This window comes from Rhipicephalus microplus, chromosome 9 (genome assembly GCF_043290135.1).
Source record: "Rhipicephalus microplus isolate Deutch F79 chromosome 9, USDA_Rmic, whole genome shotgun sequence".
NCBI lineage: Eukaryota > Metazoa > Arthropoda > Arachnida > Ixodida > Ixodidae > Rhipicephalus > Rhipicephalus microplus.
This window is the reverse complement of record NC_134708.1, coordinates 49,532,603-49,550,755: the sequence shown is the minus strand read 5'-3', so window position 1 is coordinate 49,550,755 and position 18,153 is coordinate 49,532,603. Positions and strand designations below refer to the sequence as shown.

Here is an 18,153-nt window from a genome sequence, read left to right as displayed (position 1 = left end):
GTTCAGGGTGGCGCAGAGTTTTTCAAAGCACTGGGATTTAGGGACTGGGAGTGCAAGATAGACATTAAGCGGGTAGAATTAACAAGAAAGTTATCTGAATGGTGGCTAAAGTCACTGCACGAGTGAAAATTAAACCCTTTACTGCAAAGTACTAGTCCTCAACTTTACTATTTAAAGAAAAAAAGATAAATCTTGTGGTTAGTTCATTAAATAATACAACTAGGTGGCGCTAGCCGCCGCCGAATCTAAAGGGTACAGCTGGGGTGGCTAGTACAGCCACGTTCATTCATCCACTCACCCAACGGAAAAAGAAGTATAGCCAATAATAGCCAGAAAACTATGTTACCTATGCGTCCGCGTCTCGCAGATCTGGGACTTTTGAATGTGTTATCCTGGTGTTGTTTGCATTATTTATTCAAGGTGTCAGTGGTAACATTATTCGTGACAGCTGCGTAAGTGAAACCGTGACGGGCGACGTCCTCTAGGTGAAACGCGCGTAATAATGGCCTTCTTTATACTTCATAGCCTCCTAACTAGAGGAGGCAGTGGTGCAATGGACGGCATTCTGACAGCGACTAGTGCATTGACGGATGTGAAACCGAGTGTTGAAGACTTGGTTGACGAAAATCATTCCGCGAACGAAGTTGTGGTAGACGTGAAGCCTACTGTTGATCACGGACATTATGCGAATGATGTTACGATGGACGTAAAGCCGAACATTGAGCATGATGCGAATGAATTTACGTCGGACGTCAAGCCGTTAGTTGATCACGGACATTATGCGAATGAAGTTATGGCATTTCTGGACGAGAAGCCCAGTGTTGATGATGGGCTCCATGCGAATGAAATTGCGGAGGACGTGGATCCGTGTGTTGATCACGGACACTATGACAACGAAGTTACAGTGGACTTGAAGCCGATTGTTGATCACAGGCATAATACGGATGAAGTTATGGAATTGGTGGATGTGAAGCCCACTGTTGATGATGGACATGATGCGAATACAGTTACTCTCTGTGAAGGTAACGTGCAGCTTATTTGGTAATCTTTCGCATGATTATAATAAACTGCGGAGTGCCTCTTAAATCTTATCAGCCGATGTGGTGATTGTTTCATTAGGCTCAGGCTTATTACAGTCGCGTTATAGCAGTGAAATCCAAGAAAGTGTCCAATAAATGCACAATATGTAGTCGTCCTGTTTGTTTCATACTTAATGTTGCTCATAATTTATTTGGTGCCTTTCATCTGCTCGATTATATAGATGTTTCTATGCGAAGCATTAATAATTAGTTAAATGGGTTAGTGTAAAAATGTGCGTTCAATATCGGCGGCAGCGGTCGCACATCGGTGTAGGCGAAATACTACAGATGCATGTACTTAGACATAGGTGCACGATTGCAGGCCCAAGGTAGGCTAAATACCCAAAGCTATGCACTGTTATGCCTCATAATTGTGTGGTTACTGAGACATTTGTACTGAGGCTTCCATTATCATACTTTTTCAACATGATACAAGGCGTTGCACGCGATTACACACAGCCAGCATTGTGAAGTGCGTACGTGTGGGCCTTATTTACCATTTTGAGCATATTTATCTACAAAATGTGCTATCCGGCATTAATTGACCTAATTTGGTGTGTTAGCCCTCCTCCCTAATTTCCCAAAAACATAAGTGGAAGGGCCACTGAAGCACTGAGAATTGCACTCTTCGCCAACAGTGTACTTTCCGGTACCGTCTCTCTCGGCATAGTGTTCTAGAACAGGTGCACTGCGTTCTAGTACACTATTCTCTCGGGGCAATCATCTTAACGACCGCCATGCTGGATAAACAGTGTGTGTGTGTGGGGGGGGGGGGAGGTGATTGGGGTCATACCTTATGTACGTTCATGTGTGTGTTTTCATGTGTGCGCATGTGCAACTGAAAAATATCTAGACTGCGTGGGTAGAGTGGGAGTTAAGCAACTTCCCCTCCCCTACTAGCTATGCCGCTGGTGAAGATTCTCAGATGAGCCATTAAGCTGCTGTAAAGTATACAGTATAAATAATACCTCACTTTCAACATAAACGAGACTATCTACTCGACTACCACTTCCTAAACTAAAGGCAACAATTAAGTTAACGTTGATTGCTGAAGTAGCAATCCAGAAACCTCGTAGTGTCACTTTCTAGCCAAGAAAGGGCCTATTTTGAAATAAAATCTTGTTTTAGTGGTCCGCATAGGGTTAGCGCACTTCAAGTTACACGCCTTAAAAAGTGGACCGACCGGACTGACTCACGTCACTATTGCCATGCACAACGTTGCCCGGCTTTACTTCTATTGTAGCAGCACACCGAAAGCAGCAGGAGCCACAGGAGCAACAACGGCCATTGATCGATTTCCCGTCATTGGCTCCGAGATTGCAAATGTCGTTTGGCTAATTTGCGCTCGGTAGATGGCACCACCAGTCCAGTGTAACTAACGAAAATAGAATTTTTGAACCACTCATGCCATTCCCCATAGCAATGGCTGGCAGTTTTTTTTTACATGAATCAAACAGAAACAAACAAACAGCATTTTATCATCTCTTGATGCATGGAAGGTTCTTTATTTAGCGCAGCTAGATCGATTACTTGTGACTAATTGTAGGCGGTCTGTCTGATATCATTGGAATAATTTTGAGAATGTCCTACTGCGGGGTATTTTTATTGTGCATTTAACTCATTTCTCGGTAAGTAGGGCACTGTTGTTGATAATATTGTCGTCTTAGATGTTGTCATACATCGAGCTTTCACTCTGACATAAATTGTAATTTGAATTTAGTGTCTGTTTAATATAAGGTTGTTTTTCACTTGTGTAGCCATACGACAGGCTTTTTGTCTCGGGGAGCAGGGTTCTCGCCTGAAAGCGAAAAAAAAATGAAGCGTTTGTATTGCGATAGAGTTTATCTATGTACTGCATCAATGCTAATAACGTGCTATAAGACTTACATACTGAATATGAATAAATATTTTTATTAAGCACATAAAACACACCTTCAATATTTGCAGAACTCCCCAGGAAAGTAGCATTTGTGACTGTAAATCTCTAAGCTGGATGGCTGATTTAGAAGTCGCCACACTGATTACATTCCTTATAGTGCACTTCTGTTGACAATAGAATGTATATGGTAGTCCCACTCCCATTTCGACTTCTTAGTCGAAAGCACCAAGTTTGCCGTCTGTATTGTCAGTGGGTTTCTGCTGAAGATTGCTCTTGCAAGTGCATCATGCCGCTTCATTTATGTAGGCGAAAATATGGTGGAGATACACAACCTAAAAAAAAATATTTTTCAAGTTTGTAAAATAATAGCTTTTTGTAGTATCATTAATTTTTAGCTAATACATGGAGCTTTCAATTGAGGTGCATATTTTTAGTCTATCACCAATACGGGTTTTCTCACACTGAATAGAGGAGTTTTCCCCCCAAAAAATTGAAGTTTGCAATTTTTCAGACCATTTGCTACAAATTTCGTGCCTAAATTATTGTTAATTTGTAATATGTTAAACAGGACACCAGCACATTTGTGTCCTTCGAGCTTGCCGTGCTCCCGATAACAAATTCGTGAATTGGCAATCTAATTCGATATTATCGTCTGAAAAGTCCTCAGGGAAGAGATATGCATAACTGAGTCATTATTTTTACAGCCAAATCGCTTCATTACCTTGCGGCAAATACCATTTTATCGCATACATTCTAATAACATTAAAAATATATTGTTCTTTGACGCTCTCTATCTCAGTCGGCGTCAAACTGCAGACTTTCATAAATAGGAGGGTGAATTTTTGGTAATGGAAATAAACGGCTAGGATGAGTTTCAAGCTTCAAAAAAACATGAGGAAATTTTTTCAGCCATATTCAAGGGGGTCAGAAAAACACTGGATGATTTGACATGGAATGACCCAGATGGCAACTTGTACTAAGCATGTCCTGAATAAATGTACTGCTTTGTTAAAGTAACACATTTGCACTGGCAAAGGTTGTCGTATAAACTGATTTATAAGTGCAGAAATTTTTGTTATTTTGCTGCTCAAGTCTAGTTCTATGTGTGTTGAATATCTGATTAGCATTACCTTGCTGTGCTTCCTGTGGCTATGCAGGTTCCTTGCCTGCGGCATCTCAGGACCAGTACCATTCACTCGTGTTTGTAAAATATGGACTTCATTCCTGCCGTCAGTGTGCATATACAACCAGGATTAAGGCGAACATGAGAGTACACCTTCGCCGACACACAGGGGAGCATCCCTTCCAGTGTCACCTTTGCCCGGCTACTTTCACTGCGAAATTCCATCTCACAGAGCACATTCGCACTCATACCGGAGAGCGTCCTTTCTCCTGCACGCAGTGCAATGCATCCTTTTCACTGAAACACAACCTGAAGGAACATTTGCGCACCCACACAGGAGAACGTCCCTTTTGCTGTGTTCACTGCAGTAAATCCTTTTCAAAGAAATGTAACCTGAAGCAGCACATGCGCACCCACATGCCCAACCGCATTATAGAGCGACCCTTTTCTTGTGGCCAGTGCAATGCATCCTTCACATCCAGATTCCAAGTCAAGCAACATATCCGCACCCACACAGGAGAGCGTCCTTTCTCTTGTCTCTACTGCGATGCATCCTTTTCACGAAAGCGGGATCTCAGGAGTCACGAGCGCATCCACACAAGAGAGCGTCCATTTTCCTGTGATAATTGTGATGCAGCCTTTGCGCAGAGGCGCAACCTCGTGCTGCACATGCGCACCCACACAGGCGAACGTCCCTTTTCCTGTGGCCACTGCGATGCATCCTTTTCAGTGAAGCGCAACCTCAGTAATCACGTGCGCGCCCACACAGGAGAGCGTCCGTTTTCCTGTGGCCACTGTGATGCATCCTTTTTATCCAGAAGCAACATGAAGCGACATATGCACACTCACACAGGCGAACGTCCCTTTTCCTGTGGCCACTGTGATACATCCTTTGCGCGAAAAAGCAGCCTCGTAGTGCACACTCGTACCCACACAGGAGAGCGTCCATATTCCTGCATCTACTGTAATGCATCCTTTTTCCGAAGAAGCACGTTCAATCGCCACATCTTAGGACTTCATCCCAATGAAGCCCAGAAAGGCAGGGGTGCCATTGTTCCTAATGTGGAGGTAACTTGACTGATTTATTCTGCTAGAAGGTGACCTTATAAAAAAACAAAACTCTTTACTGCCGAGTGTTGCAAATTCACGACATGCTGGAAAACTCTGAGCAAGCAAGTGAAGAAATTTGTGCCGCCTTTAACGCCGGTTGTGAAGCACTCACAAGGGACATAGCTTTCAGCAGGGAAAATCTAGCACTGCCTTCTGTAAAGAATTTCATGCTCGAACCAGGTGTTGTATAGCTGATGGTAGAGCTTCTCAATGCATGCTCAACGTCTCTCCCTTCATTTTTGATCCCCTGAGTAACATAGCTTAGTCTTCTGTAATTTTTGTGGTGTAATAAATGCAAGGTTGCTACTCAGAGCTGAAAATAAGAAAAGAATTTTTTTTGGCAGTGTGATAATTCAGGAATTAAAAGGCCAAGGTGCCCCGAAAAGTTTTCACAATCCTCGGCTGTTGAGTTTAGAGAGACATAATTATCCATAAGAATTTCTTAGGTGTCCAGATGACATTGCATATAATACAGGAAGTTGAAGGTTTGGTTTGCCATAAAAGTGATACATGTGAAAGTTTCCAGTGCTATGGTTCTAAGCACTGAAAAATAAATAATTACCTAGCTTATGAAATAGTTCACCCATGCGTATTAGTATGTTCGACGTAACCTGAAATCCCTTTATGCACCGCTGCAACGGTAACTGGGTGCGGTATCTGGGTGAGGTTCTAGGTTCTTCGAGTTTTTTTCTTTTTTTTTTTTTCAAGTAAGTGGCACAATCACCATGTGGTTATGAGGGACGCTGTAGTCAGGGTTCTGGAAATTTAAATTGCCTGAGGTTCCTTATAGTGTGCCTAAATCTAAGTACACAGGCCACTAGCATTTTTGCCTCCATTGTAAATACTGCTGTCACAGCCCAGATTTGATTCCGCAACCTTTGGGTGAGCAGTCGAGCATTATAACCACTGGGACATTATGGTGGGTCAAGGTTCTTTTAGTAATGAGAAGTATAGAGTTTAATCAAAAAGGCAATTCTACATTTGATTTGATCAACTTCTTTTGCAAAGTTTTGTCTGCAAACTGTTGATCACTACATGAATCCAAGAAATAAATTGAGGAAACCTGTATATGCCTGTGCATAGCTAATTAAGTAGAACAAGCATGAAACACATGAATAAAAATACCAAGAATGCAGTAATACATGTATGGCAGATATAACTGTTCTTGATTTTGTTTTGGAGCTTCTTATCCAAATATAAGAAGCTCCAAATCCCAGAAATGCAGAGCCGGGCTACGTTAGCTACCTTTTAAAAGCGAAGCGCTCACTTCTGTTTGGCACACTCGCCTACTGGCTTTTGTAAGTGCGTATTGAAACGATGCAAACACGGTAGTAATTTTGAAAGCCCGTCGTCTCGTTATTTACCTTGTCTCACCGAAGCATCCTGCTTCAAAATGTGTTCTAAATAAAAGTCCTCATGATTCTTTTTGACGCTTAACTTTCTTCCCTCATAGCGCACTCTCATTTGCCGTGCATTATGACGTCTTTCGGAACCCTGAAACGTACAAAAAATTATTCAAAGTATCTCTGTGCACCTGGACGCCGAAAGGAAGTATATGTAGTCGCGAATGCAGTCGTAGTCATGAAAATATGCGAGGAAAAGCGAGCGGGCGAAGCGTGCCTACTTGCACATCAAAGGTTTTACCTGGTGTCCGATTCACACGATTAGCGTAGCCAAATACTACCCAAGAGCCCACCATCGTCGTTTTTTAATGTCATCACAGACATGTTCAAAACCATCTTGCTTAATTAGAGGCATCACACGCAACATTACTGGCACTAAAATAACGTGAAAGCCACGTAAGCTACAATGTGCCCATCCGCTTTCTGCCCTGAGCAATGTGGCGGCGATCCGCTTCAGCCACAGAGCCCCTCCGCCACTCCAGAAGTTTTAGTATAACCTCCTTGTCTCGTGGTCACCTTCTTAACTTCGCATGAACCAAAATTAGTATGGGAGGGTACGATGGTTTTACGAATACGATGCGCTGGTCAAGACATGAATAATGTCACTATCTCGTCACGTACGTATGTCAAACACTTCCAGTCAGGCATTGGCACATACCCACGGGCGGGTATGTGCCGCGGATGTGTTGCACAGGTGATTGACATAAATAAACAAGACAACGTGTGCATTGAAGATCTACTAAAATACAGACAAAAATTAGCTATTGTTAACCCGGATTACACAAGGAAGTAGCAATTTTATTATATTTTTAATAAGAAGTGTCATGTTATGAAACCAAAAAACACAGGAGTTGAGAGGAAAACACAAGCTTAAAGAAATCAAAAATTTGTAAACGTGGTTTGTCGTTAGTGCCATCATCCCAACATGCGGACCTCTTCAAGGTTTCAACTGCCTACCTTATCTGAATTGTGTAGGGCAGATTTGTCAAGATGAAGGAAACACACATACAATGGTGCTAACCATCAGCAAATGACCACAAAACATTTCAGATACGTTGCACCGACAAGGCCGACAGTCTTCCATTGCCTACCTTAGTGCATTTTATATTGCCGCGACAGGTTGGCCACGTTCAAGTAGCCCGCTGCAATCATCGTGGCGCGAGGACCAGCAAGGCCCGGCTGGCATGCGCCACGCGTTGGTGCACTCGGGCTACGAGGAAGAGGAAGATAGTCGAATCTGTGCCACTCGGCTGCTCGGACTCGACGACCATAGTCGTTAGACTCGTGGGCACAAGTTCGCCCTAATAAAGACGCTTGTTTTTTAGCCTGTCTGCCTCAGCATCGCTACATTTCTGGTGGAGGTGCTGGGTAATAATTCGAAGCCCCACGAGCTCAAGACAGCGTAGCCCCGACGACTAGCGTGTCAACCCCGTGGAAGTGACTCCTGTACACCAGAGGGCAAGTCGCTGTATTCGAGGTGATTCACCTGAGTTCAGTCCTCTTCACTTCACACCAAGCGGAAGTCAAATGATGGACGCCACCACTATAACTAGCCAGGTAACACCGGCACAAGTGTTCATCAGCCAACCGCACCAGCCGCCAGTATTCCACGGCGACTCGTACGAGGACGTTGAAGATTGGTTGGACCTGTTCGAGAGAGTGGCGAGCTTGAATGGATGGGACGAAAGAGAAAAGCTCCGTCGTGTATACTTCGCGCTGGAAGACTTCGCAAAGACATGGTTTGAGAACCATGAAACCTCGTTGTCTACCTAGGAGGTATTTTGATGACAAGCTGTGACTATGTTCGCGAACATAGACCAGAAAGAAAAGGCGGAAGCTGCTCTTCAATCGAGGAACCAGCTCACAAACGAGAGTGCTGCCACGTCTGTTCAAGCGTGCGGATTACAACACGGCTGAGGATAAGAAGGTGCGCCATCTAATGCGTGAAGTGAAGCAAGAGCTGTTCGCCGTTCTCGTCCACAACCCTCCAAGCACAGTTGCTGAGTTTTATTCGGAAGCGACGGCCATCGAAAAAACACTGAAACAGCAGGCTCGGCAGTACAACTGGAATCTTAACTGCGCATCTGCACAGGTATTTTCTGGAGGCGTGCGAAACGATGTTGAAGCCCTGCAAGAGCTCATTAGATCAGTTATTAGGAAGGAACTGAGTAGACTGTAAATGCCCCCGACTCCAACTGCACTATCTGTTACAGACGTTCGTGACGAACTGAGGCAGGTCATACGAGAGCCAGAGCGTGAGCTGCAGCCCGTTCGACCTTTCCGAACATACTCTGAAGTTCTCAGACAACCCACAGTACACAGCAATGCAGCAGTTGCAAAGGCGGCGACTCCTCTCCCACCTGCAACACGCAGCGCACCTCGTCCACGGGAACCAACGGCTACCTATCTGCCCCCAGGAGCACATAGCACACATCGCTATGTGAAGCATAGGCCCAGGAAAAGTGACGTCTGGCGTGATTACGAGCGCAGGCCTCTGTGTTTTTATTGTGGCGAAGCGGGTCATCTGTACAGCCCTTACCGACAGGCTGGATTAAGAGGCTTCCCGTCGTTCACCGTGCCCCCGAAACGGCGAATGAGCAGCGGAGTTTGAGGAGTATTTGTCCACGCGCCAGAACTCACTACCTCTACGCCAACATCGGTCACGGTCACCATCGCCTATGCGCTACCGGTCATCCAGCCCACGTGCACCTTCAAGGCAGCCTGGTCATCGTTCTCCAAGTTTACTCCCGGAAAACTGAAGCAAGGGACCTGTGGAGGTGATGCCAGTGATAATATCAGTTACGAAAATCCTCCAATATGGCTTGAGGGCGGCGACGGTGTATTTCCGGTAAATGGGTGCAGCAACCAAAATGTGTTACTTCATATTTGCAGTTGAGAACGGAAGGATGGGAGCTGAATGCCTTAGTCGACGCCAGTGCTGATTATTCAGTGATAAGTCACAAGATGGTGAAGAAGCTAAACAAAGTTGTGACACAGTGGAGTTGATTGCAGGTACGCACGGCAGGTGGTCACATTAATACGCCCCTTGGCAGATGCACTGCAAGACTTGAAATGCAGGGCTTTATTTACATTGCCGATTTCATTGTGCTACCAGAATGTTAAAGGAGACTCATTATAGGAATGAATTTTTTGCGAGCTAATGGCACTTTAATTAATCTACGTAGGTCCAGCGTGTCATTTTCGACCGAAAAAGCTATACCTGTAGAGGAATCTGAAGAACGATGCCTAACTGCTCTACGCATTGTTCATGATGATGTAACTGTGCTGCTACGCTGCAGTGTAATGGTGCTCGTAGAGATTGACGCATTGTATACAACCGCGAAGGCACAGCAGATACAAATGTAAGGCTGTTTTTGAACAAAGATGTCTGCGTAGCTCGGGGTCTTGTTCACTTGACGAATGGTCGTGCAGATGTCCTACTTACAAATTTCTCCAATGAACTTCAACACCTCGCTCAAGGCACTGTTATTGCCTATTTACACGACTTCTGTATGGCGACCGAACTATGGAGCTTAACGACGTCAACCGCTCGACCAGAGTGGCCTGCAACATCGACACATCCGTGACCGTCAAACAGAGCCTTCCGGACACTGTCAAAAGAAACAGATTTACGCCTTGATAAAAGAATTCTCTGATTGCTTTTCAAGTGCCTCGAAGGTCCAGCGCACGTTAATCACGAAACACATAATTATAACGCAAGACGACACGAGGCCTATATGCCAGCATCCATATCGAGTGTCACAGAAAGAAGGGAAATCATTAAGAAGCAAGTGGAGGAGATGCTTTCGGATGATGTCATCCAGCCTTCGAATACTCCATGGGGGTCCCCCGTAGTGCTCGTTGAGAAGAAAGACAACATGCTTAAATTCTGTGTCGACTACCGAAAACTGAACAGTGTAACTAAACGAGATGTCTACCCCTTGCCACGTATCGACGATACACTAGATCGGCTGCGATCCGCAAAGTTTTTCTCCTTCTTGGATCTGAAAAGCGGATATTGGCAAATAGAGGTCGACGAGCGGGACCGTGAAAAAACGGCATTCGTAACACCAGATGGCCTCTACGAATTCAAAGCACTTCCATTCGGCCTCTGTTCCGCCCCAGCGACATTCCAGCGAATGATGGACACTGTTCTCGCGGGATCGAAATGGCAGTCATGCCTAAAGCATTTGGATGACATGGTGCTATTCTCTGCAATGTTTGAAAAACATCTAGAGCGACTACGCGCAGTATTACAAGCCGTCCGGTCAGCAAACTTGACAATCAAACCCGAAAAATGCCACTTCAGCTTAGAATAGCTGCGATTCCTTGGACATATCATTAGTTCTGACGATGTTCGTCTTGATCCCGAAAAGACAGTCGCTGTTCAAAGGTTCCCTACACCCAGAAACAAAAAGTCAGTGCGTCGATTTTTGGGTTTATGAGCCTACTATAGGCGATTTGTGGAAAACTTTTCGGAGATTGCAGATCCTCTTCCAAAACTGACAAAAGACGACGTGCCCTTCACATGGGAAAGCGAACAACAGAAAGCTTTTGATGAATTGAGAAAATGACTACAGGGTTCACCAATACTTGCCCATTTTGATGAGAGAGCCGACACTGAAGTCTATACCGATGCCAGCAATGTCGGCCTCGGCGCCATCCTGGTTCAGTGGCAAAATGGTCAAGAGAAAGTGTTTTCCTATGCCAGCCGCAAACTCTCAAAAGCTGAGGCAAACTACCCTGCAACTGTAAAAGTGTGCCTCGCAGTCACCTGGGCAATAAATAAGTTTCGATCCTACCTTTATCGTAGACCGTTCAGAGTTCTCAGTGACCACCATGCTCTATGCTGGCTGGCAAATCTCAAGGACCCGTCAGGTCGACTAGAAAAATAGAGCCTTAGGCTGCAGGAGTATGACACTAATACAAATCTGGAAGGAAACACAGTGATGCCGACTGGCTGTCACGCTCTCCCGTCGATCCAAATGTACCTGAAGAGGAAGGCTTCCCGTTTCTAGGCGTTGTCGACGCATCCGAAATCGCTCAAAAACAACGAGATGACCCTGATTTGCTGGCGCTTATACAAAACCTTCAGGGTCTCTACGTTCAAGTCTCTCGTATATTCTCCAGAGGACTCTCCACGTTCTGCCTTCGAGGAAGTGTCCTTTACAGGAGGAACTTCGAACCTCATGGCGGAACGTTTTTACTAGTCGTGCCCACAGCCATGCGACAGGAAATTCTGCATGCATGCCACGACGAGCCAACATCTGGACACATGGGTGGGAGTCGGCCATTCGCCAGGATTCGCCTGAAGTACTATTGGCCTAAGTTGCTCGCATCAGTGCAGCGCTACATGAAAACTTGTCGTCAATTTCAATGGCGCAAAACTCCAGCCGTAAAACCAGCTGGCCTTCTCCAGCCAATAGTCCCTCTATTCCAACAAGTCGGCATGGACTTTCTAGGACCTTTCCCAACACCACGTGCAGGCAAAAAATGAATTGTCGTAGCCACAGACTATCTGACCCGTTATGCTGAGACTGACTCTCTGTACAGTGCGACAGGTGCCGAAGTCGCCACGTTCTTTGTGAACAATATAGTGCTCAGACATGGTGCGCCCATCGTCATTATTAGTGATCGGGGCACCGCATTTACTGCAGACCTTATGCAATGTCTGATGCACGTGACAAATTCCGATCACAGAAGAACAACTGCGTATCACCCTCAGGCAAATGACTTAACCGCACACCTCAACAGAACTCTGACAGACATGCTATCAATGTATGTGGATGTTGAACATAAAAAGTGGGATGAAATATTACCCTACGTAACATTCGCATATAATACAGCCGTTCAAGAAACAACCCACGTTGCCCCTTTCGAACTAGTATTCGGCCGAAGAGTGATCACCCCACTGGATGCCATGTTACCACTACGGGACGAAAGCAGCTATCCACCTGACTTAGAATGACTTCTTGCAAAGAGCCGAAGAAGCACGACAAATGGCAAGGTACCAGATACGCCGTCAACAGCGCGTCGATTCTAGTCGTTACAACAAGCGAAGCAGTGACGCACTTTATCATCCCTGTGACAAAGTGTGTATATGGATCCCAGTGCGCCACAGCGAACTCTCTGAAAAGCTTCTTTGTCGATACTTCGGCCCTTATGAAGTACTCAACTATATCAGCGACGTCACTTATGAAGTCAGATCCGCTGGACACATGAGCTCAAACTCCGCAATCCCACGGAAGTGGTACATGTAGTCCGCAAGGAGCCCTATCATGACAGATCGTCGGAAAACAAGTGAGAGTGCGCATGTATCTTTTCACTGTCTCAAGCATCGGGACATTGCGTCTGAGGAGGGGCATAATGCCACGACAGGTTGGCCACATTCAAGTAGCCCACCGCAATCATCGTGGCACGAGCACCAGCAGGACCCGGCTGGCATGTGCCATGTCTTGGTGCCCTCGGGCTACAAGGAAGAGGAAGATAGTTGAATCTGTGCCACTCGGCTACTCTGTCTCGACGACCATAGCCATTGGACTCGTGGGTACAAGTTCCCCCTAATAAACACGCTTGTTTTTTAGCCTGTCTGCCTCAGCATCCCTACAACATATTCTTCATACCCTCTCCTCCAATTGAAACAAAGCAGGGGACGCCACATGCGAAAATGGGGAGATGAAAACGAGGTGTCTGCATGCTTATTTGGGTTAGTTAAAAGCTGTTCCTCTGTGATGGGTTGTGCCAGAGTAAAAGGGCCAAGCACTCAAAAGCCCATGAAACAGTAAGAAATGAGGTGCCGGAGGGAGCGAGGGTTTTGCATGAAAGGGTAGAAAAAGATCAGATGTTTTGCTGAATTATCCTTGCTTCAAGGAAGCACTATCTGACAATGGGGATAATTAGCCTTAGAAATTCCTTAAAAAATGGCTTATTTTTTATTGTTCTTTTATTGTGTATGTGCCCTATCAGATTGGTTCAAAAACCCTTTTGAAACATTTATATTTGTTGGCTGGAATGTATTAAACTTGTGAATAAGGTGCAGCAATATTTTCTTGCCATAAAGCTGACTACAGTATTTAAGGTTTAAGACCGTTAAAGATGGGTTCTGCCACTATAAAATGCTGCGCCATTGCTTCCAGTAGTTTATTCGTAATGCCTGCTTGATGCCCATTAACAGTTTGTCCTGTTTGTGATAATATGTATATTTCATCATAGTGATAATGTTTGAACTAGTGCACGTAAAACTAGATTTTATACTATGCATGAATCACTTCTAGTGCTTTTAATTCTTACATAATCTTTAAGGAGTTTGCAGGTCTTAAATCTTAGATGACAACTAGGTATTATGCATACCAAAAAAAAGCGGGTTTACTTTTGCATGCACGAACATGTCGTGGAACGTTTTCCGAAGTGGCTCGTTGCTTGTTAATTCTGGGTAATACTTGCAAAGGATATTATTTAAGTTTGGAAGTGCGTTTCGGTATTTGATTGCAAAGGCTAGCAACTGCTTAAGCTGTGCTATGGGACATGTTCAGCTAGTGATGATTTTGTTGAAAATTATGTAGAAAACTAGGAGTGGTGATATCATCATTAAGATTAGTTCTGGGCATTCGAATAAAAGAAGAGGTTGACAGGTGGGCTTCGCCATGGGCACGGCATCTCGTCCTTTTCTCTACATTTTGGTGGCGTGAAACCCGGGAGAAGGGACCTTCGGGGGTGAGATGGAGCGAACTTCACGATTTTCGACCGTAGTCGTAGCTTCCAGGAGTTTGTGCAGCCGCCGTTGCTAAAGCTGATGTGCAAGGCGTAACCACCGCTGTGACCTGGGAGCACGACTCCAGTTGCAACTAAGACCACTAGGAGCACCTATGGACTGACGTGAGTGCAGGCATCGTCTGGAGGTTCGCGAGACAGGAGCCCTCACGTCTACTTCAGCTCCGTCCTCACTTGCCCTTCAAGACGAAGGCTCAATATACTCGAGTCAAGGCAGTCCATAGATCAACGACATGCATCTTGACAGTGCAGCCCCGTGAGTGCAGGCATCATCTGAAGGCTTGCGAGACGGGAGCCCTCATGTCTTCTTCGGCTCAGTCCTGACTCGCCCTTCACCACGATAGCCCGATTTGCACAAGATCACGAAGAATGATAGCCCGACAAGTGACAAATATTCGTTGTTCGATCCTTCTGCGATGATTGCCGAGTTGACTCCGACTTCGCCTCGTGACATGGCCGGACAGTGATCTTTCCCGTTTCCCACACTGGACCGGATCATGAAGGCCCTCTACGAAAGGCGGAGCACCGAACGACAAACTCGAAGTGCTTTCAACTAGGAGCTGTCGGCTTGAATGCATTTAGAGAGATGAAATAATTATTGCAGGTTACCTTAACATTGGTCACGCGAATCAACACCATTAACAACTTGCTTTAGAAAACGGCTAGTATCGTTAATGGGGTGTTAGATTGCCGTATTTACTTGCGTAATGATCGCACTCGCATAATGATCGTGCCACTAAATTTTGTCGTCTAAACTCGACTGTTTTTTTTTTTCAGCGTAATGATCGCACCCTGAACTTCTTGCCGCATCGACATATCAAGTGCCAAGTCTAGCTGAATGTGCCTATCATTGTTTCTGTGATGTGAAAGCGGGCATCACTATGCTAATGCCGTAAATTTACTGATTTGAATTAAAGCATTCCTTATTTAGATAGAAGAAACTGTTTTGACGCGTGTGCCATACTCACACTCTCTATAACTGACGCAAAGAAGCAAAAACATGTGGTGGCTTCGCCCCACGGATTGCACGGAGGGAGGAAAGGTAGGAGAGGGCACGCCCAGCCGGCGCACGGCGTGAAAAGTGTGGAGGAAATGACATCAGGGCGGCCATATTCACTGGGCACAATGGCGACGTTGCTATGGTTACGTATTGCGCGTTGGAGCTGGTCTAGCAGCGGCCGCGGCTGGCTCTGGCATGTGTGCCTCCCCAGGTCTCGTGCTGAGCCGTGGCGGACAATATCCGCGCTCTGCGCCACGTTATTGTTTACGCAGTGTTCTCCTGGGAGTTACTGTACTCTTAACAACGTTTACAAATCCTTTGGTCCATCACGGGGTTTCAACAGTAAAACGAGTGCATATTCATGAGTCGTGCGGCGGATGACGTGGATGAAGCAATAAGTGTTGAGCGAAACTGCGTTGGGCACCATGACAAAGCGGAACGACGACGAACGCCTTGCAGGTCAATGACGGTTGGGCAGTGCTCCTACTTGTGAGATCGGACGACGCTGTTGAGCCCAGCAAGACGCAATGAGGACCATTTGCACATTCGCAGTTTCGTGTTGTGTGTGTACAGTAACAACTTGCATGTGCGTATTTTAACACCTTTTCTGTACCGCTTCGTATACTCCCCCCCCCCCCCCGCATTGCACGTAATCTCAACGTAACAGCAACCACGTTTAAGTGTCACTTGCACCGCGTGCTCAAAGTCACCACGGTCGCAAAATGCTGACGCCGGTGCGTTTCACGCAAAACACGGACACAGTGGCCGGACGCTGCGTCGGCCGCTTGGCGGAATGCAACCGTAGAAGGCGCACGACCGATCGTGTTGTCTGTGCAGTTGCTGAATTAATGACGTTAAAGCACTCGCCATTGTCAGTGCATCTAGCGCACGTTCTCGTGTACTTGCTTCGTTGTCGGTCTGTGAACTGTTACTCGCTGTCAATACTCGGACGAAATGATTTCGCTGAAGGTGTCGTGCTTGCGTAGAGTGTTCAGCCCCGAGCTTCATCGATTTACACGTCCCGGACGGCTACGGACGTGTCTTTCTTGTCTTTGTGTCGTAGGTGTTCTGGTAGGTGTTCTGTGCTATAACTATCGTCATGCCATACCAACTAGGCTGCCAAACCAGAAGCTCCGCCCACTGGTCCGGGATCGCTCGGACGCATATTCGTTTTCGCGTGCCTGCAGGCGGCCCGGGACCGCCCGAACAAGTTCTATCGGGCAGCTGGCAGACGACAGCGCGGGGCGTATACTGTGCGGCCATCTTAAGTTAGATACGGGAAATTTTCGATGCGCTCTTGCTCTCTCTTTGTTTTTATGTCCGCTGCTCGCATGTTTCTGGATTTCGCATTGTTTGCGCACGCAGTTCTTGTCATCAGTGTTCTGAGCCACGTCGAGCATGTGCGTATTCCCGAAGGTCGGGCAAACACGCGTTATACTCGCTAGGAGAAACAGCGGTAGAACGACCGCGCCGGTCTGCGATGCACACGCGCTCGAGTAGTTCACTTACAGTAAGTTGCTTCCCAACAGAAATAGGTATAATTCTCTACCTAACTGCTGTTTAGGTTGGAATTGGGTCAGCGTTGTGGTCTGTGTCACAGCTATGGAGGGAGCAGACGGCATAGCAGACGCCACAGCGGATGCAGTCAGCATCAAGCGCGCAGATGGCCCGAGGCCGCTCGGGCTGGCTCGGGACTTTTAGTTCACATGCATGTGACGTAGCCGCCTGTGAGCCGAGGCGTCCGCAGGCCGTCCGCGAGTGATCCGGGACTTGGTAAATCGATGAAGCCACCGTGGATGAAGCTCCCCGTTCCATTAGTTTCGGACAACACCTCCTAGATTTCCCGTGCCTGCCAAATAAGCGCGAAATGCCGGTCATCTAAGGCAGCGCTGCCTACGTAGGGGTAAGCGTCTTTGTACTTAGCCTTCGAGATAAGCAATTTTGGCGTTTGCTACTAATTTTAAAGGATGCCTTGTATGTAAAAAGTTGCTAAATGACGGCGTCGCTTACGTAGGGTTAATTAAAATTACGTTTACGCTTTTTACAAGTTTTTACGTTATTTTTGTTGCATATAAGCTCCAAAAACGTAAAAACCTATTTGAAGACACCCCTACTTGAGTGGCGCCACCACCGTAGTTCCGACGACCGCCGCTTTTCAAGTGACCGCCGATAATCCGGCAGGCACAAGAAATCTAGGATGCGTTTGTTTTGGATCGTCGCAGCTCACGTGCTTTCCGAGCTGGAGAGAGAGTCGTGCCTTCTGCTTTACATGCGGATGTAAACAAGAGAGGAGAACTTGTCCAGTCAATATGGCCGACTTCCGGCTTCATCGCGGCTTGAAACATAGCCTCCTATATTTTCTGTGCCCGCTCGAACGAGGCAGAGCCTCCGTCCGCGCTCTCCCACCGGCTAACGCCGTTCCCCAAGAGATGGCGTCACCAGCCCTGGGGAGCGTGAAGGCAGTTCGCCTTGGATCGCCGCAGGCCGCAGTCGATGTGCGCGTTGTGTTCCCGCGATTGAAGAACTTGTGCGTGTTCTCGTGATGCCATGGCCTACTGCTGTGTTCCAAAGTGCAAATCTGATGCGAAACGTAAGGTACCGGGGATTTCGTTTCATGAAATTCCTAGTGACAGTGAAGCGAGGGCAGCCTGGTTGAAAGCCATCGCTAGGAAAGACTGGATGCCGAACACGACATCACGCTACTCCGTTGTGTGCAGCCGACATTTTCTCCTGACGGACTACAAAGAAGGATGTAAAACTCGAAAACTCAAGAGGAGTGCAACTCCCAG

General features: G+C 46.4%; 1 protein-coding gene across 1 annotated transcript; it reads left to right on the top strand.

Annotated features, from left to right (window-relative positions):
• Positions 1-281: 281 nt before the first annotated feature.
• LOC119185273 (uncharacterized) lies at positions 282-5,522 on the top strand. The gene is made up of 2 exons (XM_037434358.2): positions 282-1,022; positions 4,116-5,522. Exons 1-2 carry the CDS (start codon positions 503-505, stop codon positions 5,156-5,158), a joined length of 1,563 nt encoding a protein of 520 aa, XP_037290255.2. The 5' UTR covers positions 282-502; the 3' UTR covers positions 5,159-5,522.
• Positions 5,523-18,153: the final 12,631 nt, after the last annotated feature.